This window comes from Gymnoscopelus microlampas (assembly GCF_963454915.1).
Source record: "Gymnoscopelus microlampas genome assembly, chromosome: 5".
Taxonomy (NCBI): domain Eukaryota; kingdom Metazoa; phylum Chordata; class Actinopteri; order Myctophiformes; family Myctophidae; genus Gymnoscopelus; species Gymnoscopelus microlampas.
Genome location: NC_139942.1, coordinates 43,786,493 through 43,807,081, shown reverse-complemented (window position 1 = coordinate 43,807,081; position 20,589 = coordinate 43,786,493). Strand labels below are relative to the sequence as shown.

The following is a 20,589-nucleotide window of genomic DNA, read 5'->3' as shown; positions in this document are numbered from 1 at the left end:
AGTTTTTGTTAACTTTTTGTTGTTGTTGTTTTTTTTGTTTACTTGCTCTGCTCTTTTTTCCCTCTACTCCAAACACCTCTTTGCCCAAAAAAATAGCCGATCTACAAGCTCACATTGTGAGCTTGTAGATCTGCTATTTTTTTCGCTAAAGTTCTCAGAAAAGGGATGCTAGGGTTCAAGTGGTTAAGGTAAAATAAAAAATCTTATTACACAAAGATTTGGCGGACCCCCTGTTGAAGACCCCTGATGTAAATAATTAAACAGGAAGGGGGGGGGGGGGCTTATTGATTAGCATCTTTGGTTATTCATTGGCTATTGATCCAGTCAGAAGTTAAGGCCACACCATCTGCCTGTACCAAGCATAAATAAAGCAGCATGGTGCATGCATGCCTGCTGTTGTTTAGTTTACTCTCTGTTTACTACTAGAACGTTCAGTCTGTCTCCACCTCTGTCTGTGAAACAATCTTTTCAGATGGATCTTTTCTGCCAGATGGAAGAAGCTCGCGTCAGGTTAAGTAGAATCATCATGGAGGAGGGGGAAATATTCGAGTCATTCGGTTTCAGTCACATCCCTGAGGAGGACGCGATGAGAGCCGTGCGGTTCATGCTGAACTATGCAGAGGACCACTCCGTTATCCTGCGTGGACTTCACCCTGCTCGTGCCCCCTTCGAGGAGCTTAGTACATGGAAGCTGCCGTCAAGTTTTAACAAAGCCACAGTGTGGGGTTTCTACAGAGATGCTGCGGAAAAGCTTGGTAACTATGTGGGAAAGTTGAATGTTCTTTAGAACAGTGGTTCTCAAACGTTTTCATGTCAAGGACCCCCAAATTGATATGTATTTGGCCGCAGACCCCCATCTGAAAATATTGTGTGCCAGGGACCCCCAGAGGAGAAGATTTGTGGTTAAAAATTGTTTTGTAGATCTGCTATTTTTTGGTAATACTTGAAAAATATCTAAACTGTTGGGAAAATGTTGAACAATTTTTAACCACAAATCTTCTCACACACACACACACACACACACACGCACACGCACACGCACACGCACACGCACACGCACACACACACACACACACACACACACACACACACACACACACACACACACACACACACACACATATATATTCATATTTTGTCTATAACATGCCCAGGACGCTAGGATTCATGTGGTTGAATGATAAACTGTAATATTATGTGGAAAGGTTGGTATTCATAACATTTCTGTCTTTGCAGGATGGCGTGTTGTTGATCTGATCAACTTCAAAAGGATGTGGGAGTATTTCCTCCCTCAGATAATAAGCGAGAAACCCCAGACAGATCTGTGCTTGCAGTGCCACAGTAGTAGGAAGCAGCTGTTTCTTGCCAACCAGCTGGATGGGTTAAAATTATGCGAAATAATACGCGAGCGGCAGGAGCATCTCGCCCTTGTCGAAAAGGAGAACTTGTTGTACCAGGAGATGAATGCTAAGTGTGGAATGATCTGTGATGATTCTCATCTGTCTCTGGGCCCCTCCAGACCTGCCAGCAGGAAGATCACTATGACCTACAGTTTTGGTTATGCACAAGAGGTGAACATAATTACGATAATACCATTGATTTATTTGACTAAACACAATACTATGGTATGCAGATGTTTATTTTTCTGATTCTTCCACTCTCAGGTGCACTTCCCTTCTGACCCTCTACAGCCCGGGCCCTTGTATTTTTGGATTCCACGCAAGTGTCAACTTTTTGGTGTCTGCTGTGGAGGGATGCCGAAGCAAGTGAGTTATATAATCGATGAAGTAATGGTACCAAGGCACGCAGTCATAAACTTCATGCATCATTTTTTTAACAACTATGGAGTTGGAGAAACGTATGTGGACCTTCATAGCAGTGAGGTGTACAAGAGCAATTCTTTCCTATGGTACTGTGCCTGGCGGACGATGAACAACCTTCACCTGACGCTGGACCTCCACTTCCGGACTGTAGGCCACGACATGTCTGGCCCCGACTTGCTCTTTGGACTGGTCAAGCAGGTCCTCAGGAAGACCAGACTGCAGACTTTGTCAGACATTGCTGCGGTTGTGAGGGACAGCACTCCCAAGAAGCAACTAAACATTCCCCAGCTTGTAGGACTGGAGGATGGCACCGTGCTCGTTGAAACCTATGACTGGGAAAAGCACATATGTAGCTACTTCAGATGTCTCCCTCACATTGAGAGATACCAGCACTTCAGGTAATTATCATTGGCATTGTACAGTATAGCTATTCTATTTTATGACCATTTTGTGAAAATCACACTTGGTGACAGTAGTTCACATATTAACCCATTAAGACCTGAGGCCGATTCTACAAATGTCTTCTAAATCCGAACCGTTTTCTGAAAAACGTATGTTTCTATGTCAGCGGTGACTTGAAAGAGAAAGAAGCAAGCAAGTACATGTGTACCGGGTGCACGGTTCAGGCGGACATAGTTTCATAGATAGGAATACCAGCACTCACTTTAGTCCATTTAGGATCTTGTTTATTAAGGTCTTATCCCCCCAACAGCAGCTCATACAACGGACGTTTCGGCCCACCGGCCTTCCTCAGCTTATATGAGACATACAGACATGTGAAACTTATAAAGGGGACCTCGGTGCCTCGCACACAGCGGTGCGGGTGAAAAAAAAACATCTGAATGTTACAACACTTTTTCCACATGAGGGTAAAAACACAGAAAACCAACACAGTAACCGTATTCATTTGTTTCAGTTTTGGAAGACTTTTTTTTTTTTTTTAGAAAAACCTTGTCTGTGCAAGTTCCTAGACACCCCTTCAAAGACAGACTCAGATTTTTTTTAAATTACACAATTGTAAAAAGACTACAAAGCACATTTTAAATACCGAAGTATACACTGTATCACAACTAGAGAGGCACCAACACTTATTTTCATCTTTAAGACGCATAATCAACTCATTGCACTGAAAAGTGTGACACATTTAAATATAGCAGCACTCTTTTTCTGGCACAATTCTATAAGAAACAGCCAAGCAGTAATTCTTCATTAAGCCTTTTAGGGTGTTCAGTTTGTAGGGTGTGTATCCACCACGCCTCTCACATCTATCTCGATCCCCACACATCTATCTCGATCCCCACCTCTCACATCTATCTTGATCCCCACCTCTTTTTAACGGCTGTACTGTCTCTATACCCTGGAACCTTAAAGAGCCGCTTAAAATGTCTAGCCACAGGCGATTTTTCATCCTTGTTTCTAATATTACTTTTATGTTCTGAAATTCTCACTTTAAGTTCTCTTTTGGTTTTATCCACATAACAAAGGCCACAAGGACATTTTAACAGATATACCACAAACTTAGTTTTACAGGTGATGATGCTCTTGACGACCATTTTTTAAAAAGTCTGTTCTTTAAGGTTCCAAGGTATAGATGCAGTACAGCCGTTAAAAAGAGGCGGGGGTCGAGATAGATTTCTCTTACAGAGAGAGGCGTGGTGGATACACACCCTACAAACTGAACACCCTAAAGGGCTTAATGAAGAATTACTGCTTGGCTGTTTCTTATGGAATTGTGCAATGAGTTGATTAAGCGTCTTAAAAGACAAAAATAAGTGTTGATGCCTCTCTAGTTGTGATACAGTGTATATTTCGGTATTTAAAATGTGCTTTGTAGTCTTTTGTCTGTATGTCTCATGTACGCTGAGGAAGGCCGGTGGGTCGAAACGTCCGTTGTATGAGCTGCTGCTGGGGGGATAAGACCTTAATAAACAAGATCCTAAATGGACTAAGTGGTGCTGAAACCTTTTTAAAAAAATCGAAAATTCTTCGATATTCTGAATATTTTGTTTGAGCGACCCCCAGATACAAAGATTTGAGTAAAAAAGCTCTAAAAATACATATATATATTCAAAGATTTACACATTTTTTTGTGGTAGATCTACAAGCTCACTTCATGAGCTATGAGCTGATATATCTGCTATTTTTGAATAGCCAAAGGATAAAATAATGGATAAAGTGGTTCAAATCTAAAATGACACGGATGCTTTCCCGGTTCTTCATGGGTTAAATTAACTATCTTGATTCTATTCTGTTTATATTCTATACAGCTTTGATGCCCAGAGACCTGGTGTGGTTATGGCCAGAGAACACTGTGACGCAGAACCATTGGAGTTTCAGCTGCTGTGCAACCCTGATGTCCGCCCCTCCGCAGATGATCACCTTCCTGTCCAAACTCCACCTGGAGTGAACATGGCCAGGCACAGCTATCTTTTTGAGAAGATCAGAGAATTCTGTTCTGATGAGGCAAAAAACATTACATGCCCTCGACCGAAGTCCACAGCATCTCGGAAGAAGGCTGTCTGATTTTAGATTAACTTCAAGTGTACACACGTATACCACAATGATGGACCATTGGATCCACACGATTACATTTTTTAAATGCTGTTAAATGTTTTTTCCTACATTGTCTATTTGCAAATACTGTTTCTTTTTTCAAATTGTAAATACTGTTTTTTTTTACCACACCAGCTACCCCTTTTTTGGGGTGAGAGATTTGGTGTAGAGGGGGAAAAGGAGCCCTGGTAGTACAGCCCTGGTGGACCCCTGTTGCTAAGTATAGAGGATTTACATTTTATGTGAACATTATTTTTTTTATACTCTATATCAGATATTTTACTTTCATATCTCTTCTGTCAGGCAGAAACCAGCTATGTCCAAAATATTAACTTTCCAGGAAATATTTTTTTCTTTTCTTTTTTAAACACGATACTGCCTCATTAAAGTTGGTATGGTGACTTTATACATTGTCAAATACTTGAATGTGTCCTTATATTATCATGACGTTACCCAAATACAGCTTAAGTGGATTTAGGAGGTTACTGGTCATTAATGTGGAGATATTCTGTGGTTATTTGTACAGGGTTTGTTTTTGTAATAGTGGTTTTCTTTGCACCATTAAATTCTAATTCTGATGTTTTTGTTTTCTTTGGGGTCTTTTGAATGCAACTGTCTATTCAGCACAATAAATGGTAATTGTTTTAGCACCTAAGACAATACATAGTTACGGCACGCATGATTAATGGGGCTTGTAGGATTCATGTAAATAATACAGGAAACGTAAATACATACCGTAATAGTAAATACACAGGCTAGTGTACTTGCTTTGGCAATGTTAACGTTTGTTTTCTCATTCCAATAAAGCCCCATTGAATTGACTCCCAATGGAAACACTACATGTCAAGCCATTGAGAGCTTGACTTGTATTGAAAGCCATTATTCATAACTAGATAAAGGTTGCACCCCAGAAAGGACAATTACTGAAACAGGTTTAAACAAAGTCCTCCGTTTGTCTCACTATAGTAGTGTGCTTGATAGGGCCAAATGCAAATCATTTATAATATACAGGTGTAGACTAATTGATAGAATAGATGATAGAAACATATTTTGATAATTTAGAAAAACAATTATTGATACCTTTTTTTTGGCATGTTATATGCAAAAATATTTTCAAAAACTGAAAACTATGCCGAGTTATGAGTGAGTAATACCTTTATATGTCTACACAACAGCCTAACAGTATTCAACTGTTATAATGTAAACACATATTTAGGTGCCATAATTATTTGCCATTATATGTTAGTTTTTGTTTAGGCTATGATGTATTCCTTAGACATATTGGTTTGTTTTGTGTGCTTCGAAGCAGTGGTGTAAAGTAACTAAATTACATTTACTCAAGTACTGTACTTTACTGTACTTTTACTTCTACTCCACTACATCTCAGAGGCAAATATTGTACTTTTACTCCAATACAATTATTTGAAAAGTTATTTAATTACTTTGTAGATTTTGATTATTATTACATTAATCACTGCATTAACCATTGTAGCCCTATGCATACTTAGGCTATTTGAAAATAGCCGATCTACAAGCTCACAAAGCATTACATGCCCTCGACCGAAGTCCACAGCATCTCGGAAGAAGGCTGTCTGATTTTAGATTAACTTCAAGTGTACACACGTATACCACAATGATGGACCATTGGATCCACACGATTACATTTTTTAAATGCTGTTAAATGTTTTTTCCTACATTGTCTATTTGCAAATACTGTTTCTTTTTTCAAATTGTAAATACTGTTTTTTTTTACCACACCAGCTACCCCTTTTTTGGGGTGAGAGATTTGGTGTAGAGGGGGAAAAGGAGCCCTGGTAGTACAGCCCTGGTGGACCCCTGTTGCTAAGTATAGAGGATTTACATTTTATGTGAACATTATTTTTTTTATACTCTATATCAGATATTTTACTTTCATATCTCTTCTGTCAGGCAGAAACCAGCTATGTCCAAAATATTAACTTTCCAGGAAATATTTTTTTCTTTTCTTTTTTAAACACGATACTGCCTCATTAAAGTTGGTATGGTGACTTTATACATTGTCAAATACTTGAATGTGTCCTTATATTATCATGACGTTACCCAAATACAGCTTAAGTGGATTTAGGAGGTTACTGGTCATTAATGTGGAGATATTCTGTGGTTATTTGTACAGGGTTTGTTTTTGTAATAGTGGTTTTCTTTGCACCATTAAATTCTAATTCTGATGTTTTTGTTTTCTTTGGGGTCTTTTGAATGCAACTGTCTATTCAGCACAATAAATGGTAATTGTTTTAGCACCTAAGACAATACATAGTTACGGCACGCATGATTAATGGGGCTTGTAGGATTCATGTAAATAATACAGGAAACGTAAATACATACCGTAATAGTAAATACACAGGCTAGTGTACTTGCTTTGGCAATGTTAACGTTTGTTTTCTCATTCCAATAAAGCCCCATTGAATTGACTCCCAATGGAAACACTACATGTCAAGCCATTGAGAGCTTGACTTGTATTGAAAGCCATTATTCATAACTAGATAAAGGTTGCACCCCAGAAAGGACAATTACTGAAACAGGTTTAAACAAAGTCCTCCGTTTGTCTCACTATAGTAGTGTGCTTGATAGGGCCAAATGCAAATCATTTATAATATACAGGTGTAGACTAATTGATAGAATAGATGATAGAAACATATTTTGATAATTTAAAAAAACAATTATTGATACCTTTTTTTTGGCATGTTATATGCAAAAATATTTTCAAAAACTGAAAACTATGCCGAGTTATGAGTGAGTAATACCTTTATATGTCTACACAACAGCCTAACAGTATTCAACTGTTATAATGTAAACACATATTTAGGTGCCATAATTATTTGCCATTATATGTTAGTTTTTGTTTAGGCTATGATGTATTCCTTAGACATATTGGTTTGTTTTGTGTGCTTCGAAGCAGTGGTGTAAAGTAACTAAATTACATTTACTCAAGTACTGTACTTTACTGTACTTTTACTTCTACTCCACTACATCTCAGAGGCAAATATTGTACTTTTACTCCAATACAATTATTTGAAAAGTTATTTAATTACTTTGTAGATTTTGATTATTATTACATTAATCACTGCATTAACCATTGTAGCCCTATGCATACTTAGGCTATTTGAAAATAGCCGATCTACAAGCTCACAAAGCATTGAGCTTGTAGATCTGCTATTTTCAAGGTATTTTTATACATTTGGAAACTTGTGAAATGGGGAAAAAAATCGGTATTAAATTCACACTGGACTTTTACTTGTAATAGAGTATTTCTACATTGTGGTATTGGTACTTTTACTTTACTAAGTACAAAATGTGAGTACTTTTTCCACCACTGCTTGGAAGTTCAAGTTCATTTACGTTTCCGCCCGGAACTCTTTGTCATTGTGTGTTGTTTTCAGGAGGACCAGTTAAGTAGTCACACAGGCACCGTGCTCACATTTAGAAGAGAAGACCTAAAGCGGTAGAAACTACAAGGTTTGTCTTTAACAAAGTTTAAGTTAACATTTAACATCTTAAGAAGAATGTTGCATATGGTCTGTTTTATGGACAATTTGGTTTACGGATTTATTCTAGCCTTTAATAGATCAAGACTATCACACATGTGTTTTTTTATCGAGTCTTACTTTTGCTTCCGTATTTGATTAAAACAAAAAAAAAAGCATCTATCCATGATAGTCTTCTTTATCCAAGGCTAGATTTATTCCCTCAGTTCAGTGGTGGTAAAAGTACTAAACATTTTTACTTAAGTAAAAGTATCAATACTGTGAGGTAAAAATGCCCTGTTACAAGTAAAGGTCCGGAAGTCAAAGTTTACTTTGATACTACTTGGTATCAAAGTGACTTAAAGTACCAGGCAAGCAAGTACCTGGCTTGCTGGCCCCGGCAAGCAAAAAAATGTCTCAAAGTCATGATTACTGGCAGAATCGCGGAAAGTTTACTTTAGAACAGTGGTTTTCAACCTTTTTCTTGTCAAGGACCCCCAAATTGACAAATATTAGCCCAGGGACCCCCATTTGAAAAGATATGCCAGGGACTCAACCATTTAGATTTCTTGGGGGTCCCAATCTACACTGTATCACCATCCTAACGGGTCCATTTGGTTCCATTTGTACACTCTCAGAGTTTCACACATATAAGGGTCAATTTGGTTGCTAACTATTAATTTGGCTGGGGACCCCCTGGAACCCCCTCAAGGACCACTGGTTGAAAACCCCTGCTTTAGAATATTAGGCGTCCCGTTTTCATTTTTCACAAGTGGTTGTTGCAATGAATTGCACTACAATGCTTCACCATATGCTGCGCTTTGACAAAATAAAACCACACAATGTAACGAATGTGTGCATTCAGTGATGCAATTCCAATGGCGAAAGCTGTGTTGTTTCACCCGGTGAAGTAATGACTGTATATGTGTGTCTCAAAGACAGTTTTCAAATGTCTAAAATGTCTGAAAAAATCTTTCGTAAATAGCATATGATATGCTATTTGAAAATAGCCGAAATGTGGCTGAAGTGGGTAATGTTTTGTTCTAAAGTTAATATTTGCCTCTGAGATGTAGTGGAGTAGAAGTAAAAGTACAGAAATGTTGAAATGCTCCAGTAAAGTAAAAGTACCTCAAAATTGTACTTATGTGCAGTACTTGAGTACTTGTACTTATGTACTTTACACCACTGCAACCAGTGTTAGATTAGTATCTTTGGTTTCATTAGCTATTGATCCAGAGTGAAGGCCAAGCCCCCCCCCCCCGCCCCGCTTCGACCAAGCATAAAGTTACACAGCATGCTGCTGTTCTTACTCTGTTTACTACTACGACTAGAGAACGTTCAGTCTGTCACTCATCACCACCACCTGTGAACAATCTTTCAGCTGCAGGTGGAGAATTCATGGAGGAGTTCAGTCAATACCCTCAGGAGGACGTGGGAAGAGTCGTGCGGTTCATACTGAACTATGCTGAGGATCACGGCATCATCCTGCGTGGACGTCACCCGTCGTGTCGTGCCGCCGGTGCCGAGGACCTGCGTACGAGGAAGCTGCCATTGAGTTTGAACGAAGACACAGTGTGGCGTGCCTACAACGAAGCTGTGGAAAAACTTGGTGATGGTATGTGGAAAAGTTTGAAGGCATTAACTCATTAAAACCGGGGAAGAATCTGTGTCATTTTAGATTTGTGCGTTGGCTATTACAAAATCACACCCAGTGTGAAGAGAGTGGTGCCTTTGAAAGTGTAACTGGTTGCATCCTTGTGTTGCAATCAGCAACAATATGTTGTCACCTGACACGTGACAACATATTGTCACGCGAAGCTTGACCAATCAGCCGTGCTCAAACATACGGACGGACGGACGGACATACGGACGGACGGACACGGACAAAGTCAAATGTAGGAGTGGTTGGCACCACTCAAAAATAGCAGATATACAAGCTTATACACCTGCTATTTTTGAACATTTTTGAAAAATCTTGAAAGTGTGAGAACTACTGATTTAGAAGGCATTTGTAGAATCAGCCTCAGGTCTTAATGGGTCGAAACGTTTTTGCAGTATACAGTGGTCTCCCTCTATCCCCAGGACTCTCCACTTTTTTTGTGGTGTATAGTATATAGAAAACTTAACCATACACTTAGTTCTACATCAGATAGTGACAATAGCAGATCTGCAAGCCCACACCGTGTTGTTGTGAGCGTGTAGTTCTACCATTATTGCCAAAGGTTTGCCTGTTTTTATCGATTTTAAATTGTGTTAAATGATTTTGTAATGAACAGTAATGTTGTGTGTAAAGGTGCTCATAATATTTCTGTCTTTGCAGGGGAGCGTGTTGTTGATCTGACCAACTTCAAAAAGATGTGGAGGTTTTTCCTCCCTCAGATAATAACCGAGGAACCCCAGACAGATCTGTGCTTGCATTGCCACGGTAACAAGAAGCTGTTTCGTGCCGACCTGACGAAAATCTCGATAAAGTCGAAATCTGGCAAAATACGGGAACAGCTGCAGCATCTCGACCTTGTCAAAAATGAGAACTTGTTGTACCAGGAGATGAATGCTGAATGTGGAATGATCTGTAAAAAAAAACATCTGTCTCTGGGGCCCTCCAAACCTGCCAGCAGGAAGATCACTATGAGCTACAGTTATGAATTTGCACAACCGGTAAAAATAATCATCATAACCACCCCTGATTTGTTTTACTAAACACAATACTATGGTATGCAGATGTTGATGTCAATGTATCCAATCTTTTTTTCTGTTTCTCTCACTCAGGTTCACTACCCTTCTGACCCTCAACAACCCGGGCCCTTGTATTTTTTGATTCCACGCAAGTGTCTCCTTTTTGGTGTCTGCTGTGGAGGGATGCCGAAGCAAGTGAGTTATATAATCGATGAAGGGATGTTACCAAGAGAACCAGACATACACTACCTGCATCATTTCTTCAGCAACTACGGAGTTGGTGAAACATGTGCTAACCTTTATAGCAGTGAGGAAAACAGGAACAATTGTTTGCTATTGTACTGTGCCTGGCGGACCATGCACAAACTACACCTGAAGCTGGACCTCCACTTTCGGATTACAGGGCATGATTTGTCTGGCACTGACTTGCTCTTTGGACTGGTCAAGCAGGTCTTTAGGAAGACCAGAGTGCAGACTTTGTCAGACATTGCTGGGGTTGTGAGGGACAGCACGCCTAAGAAGCGCCAACTAAACATTCCCCAGCTTGTAGGACTAGAGGATGGCACCGTGCTTGTTGAAGCCTACGATTGGGACCAGCACCTGAGTAGATACTTCAGATGCGTCCCACACATTGAGAGATACCGGCACTTCAGGTAATTATCATTGGCATTGTACAGTATATCTATCTATTTTATAAACATTTTGTGAAACGGGCACATTGGGGACAGTAGGCAATTTATTAAATAAAACTATCTTGCTTCTATTCTATTACAGCTTTGATGCCAAGAGACCTGGTGTGGTTATGGCCAAAGAACACTGTGATGCGGAACCCATCGAGTTTCAGATGCTGCTGAACGCTGATGTCTGGCCCGCGATAGATGGCCTTATTGTCCAAGCTCCACCTGGACTAGACATGGACAGGCAGAAATATTTTTTTGAGAAGATCAGAGAATTCTGTTCTGATGAGACAAAAAACATCACATGCCCTCCACCAAAGTCCTAAGCACCTCAGAACAAGACTGTCTGATTATACACCCACTTCAAGTGTACACACATATGTGTACCACAATGATGGATCATTGGATCCTGAGAGCCATGTGATTTGATTTTTTTTTTAAATAACCCAATGAATCCTAGCTTTCTGGGGCTAATGTTCGGCAAAAATTGGGCTAGTGTTAGTGTTGACTCGCAATGAAAACAAGCCACGCCATTGAGAACTTGGTTTATTATTCATAACTACATAAAGGTTGCAGGCCAGTCGACACAATTACTGAGTTAAATCATAAATAAATCCAAAGTATTTAATATCCCTATCTTGATCCCTATTCTGGCCAAGTCATTATAGGTGAAAAACGTAAAAAGAAAATAGCCGATCTACAAGCTCACAACACGTCGCATCACGACACAAGCTTGTACATCAGCTATGGGGCTCAACTTGTAGATTGTCAAGGAGATGTATGACACAACCAGCAGACAAGCCACCAACTTCAGAAATAAAGTAACTCCAAATTTGATATGAACAAAATAGACCTGTGCTGGAAGGACTAGAGATTTCCTGGGATTGTCCAAAATTGGAAGCTTATTGGGACAGGGTTAGAAATACTTGCCATTTTGATTTATCCCTTACATACATTGACTTATATTATGGAAGTTACTGTTTACTGTGGATAAACAAAAGGTTTAGGCTACTTGTTGCACACTTACTAGTGGCAAGAAAAATTATAACTTTATTCTGGTTTAAACCATTGCAGCCCATAATACATCAATGGCATGAAAGGTTCTTTATAATATTACAGCTAAACTCCAGTCTGACATCTTGTATTGGGGTATTTGAAATGACCATTCCGATTAATTTCATTTTGTATTTAATTTTAATTAATAATTAAAGAGGAAATTCCTTTTTTGTATGAATTCAGGTGATGCCATGTATGAACGCTCCTTTTTTTTGTATGTTTGCCAAATTTTTCTTTTTCATTTTCTTTAGTTTTTTTTATTTGCGTGACAAAGATGGCTGTGTACAATTTGAAAGTGCATAAATGCTCATAATGATTTTTGTTCCCAAAAATACATAAATAACTAAAGTTACTACTGAGTCTGTACTGCTTGGCCTTGATGGCTAATTTATGTGACATAACGTTGCTGTCAGGCAGAAACCTTGTGTCTCCATATTTCAACTTTTTATGTTTTTTCTCTGTAAACGAATGCACTACTTCATCATACAAAAAAAAAAGAAAATAGCACATTTATAAGCATTTTCACACTATTCCTCCCTCTCACACACAGTCAGACACACACACATCTGTGCATGCTTTCTGCCGCTCTTGACATTAGGGATGGGACATCTAGATGGTTAACCATGGACTTGAAAAACCAGTATGGGGTCGCGTCTACCAGACGGTGAGGGAGCACAACCCAAACTGCAGTGCACCAGTGCATATACCCTCTGGATTCTGGAAGCAGGGGACGTCAACCTGTGATCTTTGGTGCCCCGAGGGGAGCCCGGCCCCCTGGTTGGGAACCACTGGGCAGACAGACAGAGCCTATTCTAGACAGCTCACCTCCTACAAGAAATTAGGTGCCGATTAGTCCAGTGGTTTGTATGATAATCCCCAGACTCACAGACACACCCACAGACAAAGGAATGAAAACATTAATCTCCCCCTTTTGACTTCAGCCTTGCGCTGGGTGGCTGGCTGGCTTTAAGTGAAAATATCATGGTCATCTTAATGTGTTGCTTTTGTGCTGCATGAGCAATTATAGTCTTTGTTATGTAGGAGAGTGCAGTAAGAGGATATTTAAGAGATCAAAAACACTGCAGGTTGCTGTGTTTTCAAACCAAAATTCGACCCCTTCTGAAATGAGTCATATTCCAGTTAATAAATCGAGGCAATTATGTGATATGTCACGCATTCTTTAAAGACAATATTGGGAAATATTACCATTTTCATTAGATGACAAATGGTACAATAATTCACACTATTGATTTGACAGAACCACTAGATTACTAGTCCAGTGGTTTTTGCAGTACCCAGAGCTTCTCTAGTCTCTACTACACTGATACTGCCTTGTTTAATCCACAATTGAGTCCATTGATGGTGAGCAGAATCTTTTACATTTAACATGAATTTGATCATGGAGTGCACATGGAAACACCAAATAACACATTTCAGTGAGTCAAATCACAAAGATAAATGCTGGTACTCTTCAAAGTTCTTTCTCCCTAATTTGCTATTCCTATCCAGGCCAGCAGGTAGTGTGGTCTGCCTTTCATTCAAGGCTGTATGTTTTTTGTTTACCATATTTTACAATTACTGAATATTTAAGTGTAGCACTTGCAATGTTCATTTGTATTCATTTAAAATACATGCAAATAAAAGTACATTACACCAGATAATTAATATCAAGCAATCTGCATAATTATCCATTTTGAAACTTTTGTTGGGGGAAAAAAAACAAGACATGGTATAATAAGCTTTCTCTCTCAGTATGTGGATCTCAGACTTCATGTAGCCAGTCTATGACATCACATATATGCATCTATGATGTGTGAATTGGGCAAGGTTTCAGCCAGATCCGACTGCCATTGACTGACATTATAAAATGAAAGTTAGATATTCAAAGAAATGTAAATAAAATAAATCATGGAGTTTGATTTTATTTTGGTATGAAAAAAAATGAGATTCCACACATGAGTCTTCACTTACAGCAAACAAGTAGTTTATTACAATGTTTCGGTCTAAATGACCTTCATCAGGTATTTTATTTCGGTAAAAGATATACAAGTATAATCACAATATAACTTATAAGATAACACATTAAAGCATAACGAAACACTTGTTTCCAATGTGGTCCTGAGGTACTTTACTTCCTTGGTCTACTGGTAAGGAAGTACTGTTGCAGTAGTCAGCCCCCGGGGGACCGTTGGTGTTCACCGGTCCAGCGGTTTGCAAGATTAGCCCTGGACAGACAGACAGACAGACCAACAGACAGACCCCTCTTCTAGCTGTCTCGCTTCCTACAGAGTCACACTGTACAAAAAGCAAAAAGAATCTGCCATGGTGTACTTAGCCGTCAATCCCTATATGGAATCTGTCCAATATATTGTTCGATCTGACATATTGGACTGATATATATACTCCCTGTATCTCTTCTCTACCAAGAATTGAAGTGAATCATCAACTATTCAGCCAATGTATGAATCAGTAATGGAAGTGGACATTGAAGGTGGGTCCTCCCATTGACATGTGACGTGTAGATGTTCTGGTTCACTGACATTCTTTGTTTAGCTCCATTTGAGGGTTCATTCCAATATGCTGGTGTCTGTGTATCAATGGCAGGACATGTACAGTATGATCACTCTGAATCACTCTGTAAGTCCTCCTCTTCGCCCTGAATGATTGGCAGCTGATCTCCCCAATCACTGCTCCGGGCACAGCGGTAAACATCTCTGTTAGGGGACATCAACAACATTTCAAGAATACCTCAAAAGTGACTACGTTTACGTAAACGGTATATCCCTATTTTGGGCATGTCATTGTAGTTGTCATTTTTTTTTAAAATAGCGACAATAGTTGATCGACACATCATATGGTGAAGTATGAAATAGGGCTTAAGTGGTTAATCTGAATTTCCTGAATGTTGGGCATACTGTATGTTGTTTATATCGCAGTTTCTATGTGCCAACAAATAAACATTGTCAGCCTATCTTTATTCTCATAAACAGAGTTTTTTTCCCCCCAAGTACTTAAGATGTTTGGGGTTAATTAACATTTCGTTACCTGCTGTGTTTCCTAGCAGTGACTACCCGGTGTTCGATTTGTCCATTGGAGCTGCATGTGTGACAGTGGACATGCCTGGGCCTGCGTACTACTGGTGCTATTAGCCTAGCCCAGTCCAGACCTTCTCCTAGGTCTGCTGGTGTTTTCCGGGTCAGAATCAAGTAGCTGAACTTCTCCGTCATATGCTGAGGGTTCTGGAAAGGACATGAGATTAGAGTTTTTTATTATTTTCGAAAACATGTTGACAAATGTTCTCTTCTGGAGGTCCCTGGCACAAAATATTTTCAAATGGGGGTTCAAAGCTAAGTAGCTGCCCACCACCGCGGAGGTTGTGGGTTCGAATCCACCGTAGTGCATCCGTCTTCGACGTCACAAAAAAGTGCCGACTCAGAATCACATTATTATATAAAAAAGTTAGTATTGATGTTACAGTTCCAAGTTATTCATCTTTCTTCATGAAATGGCAAATAAAAGCAGCTCTTTGAAAGAATATCATGAGAATGATGGCAGAGCATCCCAGATACAATTCAACATCATCTTATGCTCCAAATGAGTGGGTAAGGGTTCAAAAAGCTCAAAGCTTCAATCCCTGGCTGACAACATACAGTACAGGTGTCTCTCAACACCTGGAGGGAATCAGACTGACTAGTTCTCTCTTTTTCCAGGTAGTTAATTGCATTCAAATGGTATCCCAAGTGTAAATGTGTCCCCAATCATACAGTTGAAAACCATATGTCTCCAGTCTCTTCTCCTAGACCTAGAACAGACACTGCCCCCCACACCAACTGTCTCACTTTGCACAAGACTTGACAAAGGATGCTGTCTTACCCCGGGCAAAGGCAGAGGGTGGAACCTTTGGTTGAAGTTGCAGGGTACTATGTTTACCCGTGACAGTTTAGGACATTGCAGTTCATGAGGACACTGTGAAAACAGCAAAGGAGAGAAAAAAGGATGTCAATATGCTTCATGTTAGTTGTTGAGAGTTAACATACATTCAGTTATACAACATGGAACAAAAAGCACATACTGGGGCAAACACTGAAGCTGTTCTGGTGTCATGGACAGTTTTCTCTTGTTGCTGTAGTTGGAGAAATGAACCAAACATTAGTTTGCTTTTAATACATTAGAATTAGTATAACGTATGGATTGATTTTGCGAATACCTTTAGTAGAATTTCTCTGGCCTCCATAAGTATTTGATGGCCATCTTTAGTCCCATTCTCAACCAGGACCTATGATGGGATATTGAATGGGATTATTTGTTAAGCTTCTAGTTATAATGATTAGAATCACTATACTGTAATTTACGAGTTAAGAGTTATTTTGTTTGTTTGTTTTAACTGGTGTAGATTTGCAAAGTTTCATAGTACATATTGATACATGTGGTGTACATAAGCACAACAGGACAAGCACCAAGGCCTGATGGACCAGTGTCACACACCAAAAATTACAGATCTACAAGCTCACAATGCATTTCAGTGTGATGTGAACAGGTAGATATGCTATTTCTGGAGTGCAACACGATGCGCAACCGTATACTCTATACTACTGTATATGAGATATCACAAACATGGGTTGTTGTGTTTACTATGAACCAACCAGATATGAGCTGGTCTTTCTCCACAGTGTGAACAGTGTGTCCTCTCGCTCCCTCTGACCGGGCAGCTCTGACAAGGAAAAGGCCCCCAACACCACGTCAAACTGCACCTGAAAACATACACATTGGATTTCCAGTTTCCTACGTTTCTGACATGCACAGTTCCACCATAAATAGGCTGCGCATGGATGCACTTTTACAACCACACTGCATCATACTCATGATGATAGAGCTCCGATGCATCCACACCACTGATGACCACTGAACAGACACGGTACGAATAATGTTCTATTAAAAAATATATATGTGTTGCTAGAGAATATAGAGGCAATTTTGTTCTCACCAGAAGAGAAGTGGCATTACCTTCGGTGAGACAGGGAGGAACTGTCGGAAATAGACGTGCTTGATGTGAGGTTCAGCTGATTCATTGTCACCTGCTCAACGAAAAAGAACATTCTCTGACCTTCACATTCATTTTGCATGCATCAAAACACACAGATTGTCATTGTGGAAGGGAGCTACACTAAATTAGCAATGCAGTGTGTGTGTGTGTTACTGTACCTTTAAGAAGTCGCTCTGCCAGGGTGTTCATTGGTCCAGAACTATCCACACAGATCATCTCCTTCAGACTGTCCCCCCAGAATGAGTGTGCTGCCCTGGGGGAATAAAAGAGAGAGAGACCTTGGACGGACCATCTCACAAGAGAAGACAGATGTAGAGGCTCTTACTGTTCACATGGACACTAACCAGACAGATGTTCCCAACCCCGAGCCAAAGTCCAGGAGAGAATGAGGGGCAAACGACGGATCTCTTATCTTTATCTGGAGAGTGAAAGAAAAAGTCTTTATAATGGATGTGATAGCCTGGGGAGATATAGAAAGCGGTATTTCTTTTCATAAATTAATACCCTATTTTATACTTTGTCGTATGATGCGCAGATACCACGCTTTGTATGCTGGTAGATCGACTATTTCCGGTTAAAAAAGGGACCCCAGGTTGATAGTGGTTAAGTCTGTCTGTGGGCTTTATAAATATTTAACCAAGGAAAAGCATTAACAAGAACTTGTGACTAAACAATAACTACATTGGATCCATTGGACCACACGTTCCTTTTTCCACTTCCCGAATTGTAACAGTTTTGGTCTTGAACGTGCAAGATACGTCCTTACGTACGTACCCGACAGTGACAAAATCGGTATGTGTTCCTTAGAAGTCTGAAGAACGTGAAAGTCTGAGGTGTGTACCTCATTAAGAGCTCTTCTCACTGCAGCGTAGCCTCCTGCCAGCCGAGCAGCCATGTATGTCACACCCAGCTCTTCATCATACCTATGAAATACCAGAGATTATGAAAGAAATATGAGAGATTTCAATGAGAAAAACAGGGTAGTAAAAACACACTTCTCATTGTGAAACACAACATAATTTCAAAACAGCAGAGCAAGATAAATACAAAAAAAGATAAATACAGCAATGTTTTCATTTGCAGAACAGATGTAAACATAACACAGCAGTTAAAGAAAATGTCAGAATTACTTCATTTGGGTCCAATGATATGTTGTTCTTTTGAGTTCTGACATCACTTTCTTCCTGATGCTGGCCCCAAGCACATAATCATCTACATCCTCTAAATTAGGAAAAAACATTTTAACAAATCAAAGACACTCCCTTGCATTAAAAATGTCTCTCCTGTCATTCTATATGCCATCGCTTCTTAATCATTCATTAATCTGTCAGTTACCTCCTCCTTTTGCTTTTGCCTTCTCCCACAGAGCGTTCTCCAGGTTTTTGGCTTTCTGTCTCAGTGCGACATCTTCAGCCGCTCTCTTCCTGCTCCACAGGAAGTTTGTGAGGCTCTGAGCTCTTTCAGCCAGGCCTGCCACCTCAGCTCCTGAAGGCGGGAGGAATTACACAGCACGTCAAAAATACTATTTTTTTTTTGCATGCTACTACAACTGCTGCTGCTACTACTACAGTATACTACTACCCAGCACAGCAGCAACAACAACGCAATGCACAGAAGAATCCCTTACTTCTGGTCAGACAAAGGAGGAGCCAGGCCCGGAGGCAACCCACAGAGCCTAGAGAGCCTCCTAGTGTCGCCAACACCTGCTGCAACTTCTCACCTAACCTGGCCATGGCATTGGCCGGACTGATGGCGTGGATTCACTCACACGTGGAACTGCGTTGTCGGTCGGGCTAGTGCCAGGCTAACCCTAACCCCTAATTAGCACTGTCTCTAGCCATGGTTCACATGACGCTTGTATACAAGTCATGGTATGACAGTCATGTTTCAGGGCTACACTGTCTCTAACCCACAAGAGACAGTGGGGGCAGTAGCATGCCTCTTGTACACAGGCCGGGGTCTGATCAGCCTCACCGGGTCGCCTGGAGGAGGGTGTCTGTTGCAAGACCCGAAACACCCAGTGACTCCAGGTCACAACACTGATGATGTGTCCAAGTTTATGCATCAGTTGATGTTTTATTAACTACTACTAATAATAATAATGATTATTATATAAATAATATCTTGATTATATTCTTTCCTTGATAGTTACTAAATGCTGTACAATAGAAAAACAATATCATGAAGTATATATATATAATATTTTGTTTGCCAGCACAAGTTAACTTACTTTTAATGATGGAATATGCAGCACTTGTGAGCTCCTCTGGCAGGCGCAATGTTTTCAAGTTGGTGACACCTGGATGCTTCTTATGAGGAACTCCGTTTAGGAAATTAACCATGGGCTGAGGGTGGGCTGCTGCTGCTGCACTCATCCCCTGATTAAAAAAAACATTAAATAAAACGGTTATTTATGCAACATCTCACCCACCCACCCTTTCTTCTAAGATCCAGATTTACCGTATATACAGAGCGTTCAGCTGACCGAATAGTTGACGATGGTCGCCCTTTACTCACTTCACTTTGTTTTTTCAGGGCATTAGCCTTGGATCAAGACGACAGTCTAGTATCAAGGTAGTATGACAGTCATGTTTCAGGGCTAGTATCAAGGCTAGTTACAGTACCTCACAAAACAGAGATGGATGAAACTTCTATCCGATCGGGACCCCTGAGGGTCTGAAATAGGACCAGATAAGATTAACTTAAACAGTTTTAGCCTTGATACAAGACTGTCTATCCTTATATATCTATATATCCTTAAGACCGATGATAACCGTCTTGATCCGTCTTGAGATGGGGATCTCATCTTAAACAAGCTAAGTGCTTAATGAGCTATCCAGTTTAGTAGACCTTGTATTGTGAATTTGTACTTCCATGTACTGTTATGTACTGTTCTCATGTCTTACTAAATAAAGTACATCAATCAATCAATCAATCCAAGGCTAAGCCAGTTGATGACCTCTCCTCCCTGGAAAGATGCTTTATTCAGTGACCTAGCTAACAACAACACCTGCTAAAACCAAACTCACCCTCCTGTTCAGACACACCATTCTCACAAGTGCCTTTTGACAGAGAACACGTGCGCCATAGCTTCTAGATGCCATGTTTACGAGTTCAGTTAAGGACTGTAGTGTTTGATGACAAGGATTTTAAGTCAGTGACAACATCTCTCCTGTGTTGGTTCACTCCACATGCTGGACAGTCAGTGTTGCCAGATATCATGAGAGAAAAAAGCAACCATGTCTAGGAAAACAAGCCCG

The 20,589-nt window shown here is 40.0% G+C and overlaps 3 protein-coding genes across 4 annotated transcripts; 2 read left to right on the top strand and 1 right to left on the bottom strand.

Moving 5' to 3' along the window:
- Positions 1 to 1,897: 1,897 nt before the first annotated feature.
- Positions 1,898 to 4,492, top strand: LOC311045830 (uncharacterized protein). The gene is made up of 2 exons (XM_084057886.1): positions 1,898 to 2,221; positions 4,091 to 4,492. The coding sequence occupies exons 1-2, from the start codon at positions 1,929 to 1,931 to the stop codon at positions 4,344 to 4,346; spliced, it is 549 nt and encodes a 182-aa protein (XP_083914012.1). The 5' UTR covers positions 1,898 to 1,928; the 3' UTR covers positions 4,347 to 4,492.
- A 3,330-nt stretch (positions 4,493 to 7,822) lies between these two features.
- LOC311045642 (uncharacterized protein) lies at positions 7,823 to 11,843 on the top strand. Its single transcript, XM_084057598.1, has 5 exons — positions 7,823 to 7,868; positions 9,258 to 9,491; positions 10,197 to 10,534; positions 10,646 to 11,205; positions 11,327 to 11,843. The coding sequence occupies exons 2-5, from the start codon at positions 9,275 to 9,277 to the stop codon at positions 11,553 to 11,555; spliced, it is 1,344 nt and encodes a 447-aa protein (XP_083913724.1). The 5' UTR covers positions 7,823 to 7,868; positions 9,258 to 9,274; the 3' UTR covers positions 11,556 to 11,843.
- A 2,431-nt stretch (positions 11,844 to 14,274) lies between these two features.
- mettl17 (methyltransferase like 17) lies at positions 14,275 to 20,514 on the bottom strand. Of its 2 annotated transcripts, none has more exons than XM_084057282.1 (14): positions 20,359 to 20,514; positions 19,560 to 19,707; positions 18,665 to 18,814; positions 18,460 to 18,550; positions 18,171 to 18,252; positions 17,674 to 17,747; positions 17,488 to 17,582; positions 17,290 to 17,360; positions 16,929 to 17,036; positions 16,493 to 16,561; positions 16,358 to 16,408; positions 16,159 to 16,251; positions 15,331 to 15,524; positions 14,275 to 14,999 (listed from the first exon to the last, which is right to left on the bottom strand). In XM_084057282.1, the coding sequence occupies exons 1-14, from the start codon at positions 20,431 to 20,433 to the stop codon at positions 14,906 to 14,908; spliced, it is 1,395 nt and encodes a 464-aa protein (XP_083913408.1). In that variant the 5' UTR covers positions 20,434 to 20,514; the 3' UTR covers positions 14,275 to 14,905. The 2 variants fall into 2 exon arrangements, with proteins under 2 accessions (XP_083913408.1, XP_083913409.1); XM_084057283.1 differs by having other exon boundaries at positions 16,929 to 17,030.
- Positions 20,515 to 20,589: the final 75 nt, after the last annotated feature.

Excerpts from the sequence above, each read along its gene's own strand:
- LOC311045830 (XM_084057886.1), top strand. The coding sequence starts at position 1,929 with ATGAACAACCTTCACCTGACGCTGGACCTCCACTTCCGGACTGTAGGC. Across the intron at positions 2,222-4,090 it reads GAGAGATACCAGCACTTCAG|CTTTGATGCCCAGAGACCTG; the intron begins GTAATTATCATT and ends TATTCTATACAG.
- LOC311045642 (XM_084057598.1), top strand. The coding sequence starts at position 9,275 with ATGGAGGAGTTCAGTCAATACCCTCAGGAGGACGTGGGAAGAGTCGTG. Across the intron at positions 10,535-10,645 it reads GTTATGAATTTGCACAACCG|GTTCACTACCCTTCTGACCC; the intron begins GTAAAAATAATC and ends TCTCTCACTCAG. Across the intron at positions 11,206-11,326 it reads GAGAGATACCGGCACTTCAG|CTTTGATGCCAAGAGACCTG; the intron begins GTAATTATCATT and ends ATTCTATTACAG.
- mettl17 (XM_084057282.1), bottom strand. The coding sequence starts at position 20,433 with ATGGCATCTAGAAGCTATGGCGCACGTGTTCTCTGTCAAAAGGCACTT. Across the intron at positions 17,583-17,673 it reads GGGTTGGGAACATCTGTCTG|GGCAGCACACTCATTCTGGG; the intron begins GTTAGTGTCCAT and ends TTATTCCCCCAG. Across the intron at positions 16,252-16,357 it reads CAGCTTCAGTGTTTGCCCCA|TGTCCTCATGAACTGCAATG; the intron begins GTATGTGCTTTT and ends CTGTTTTCACAG.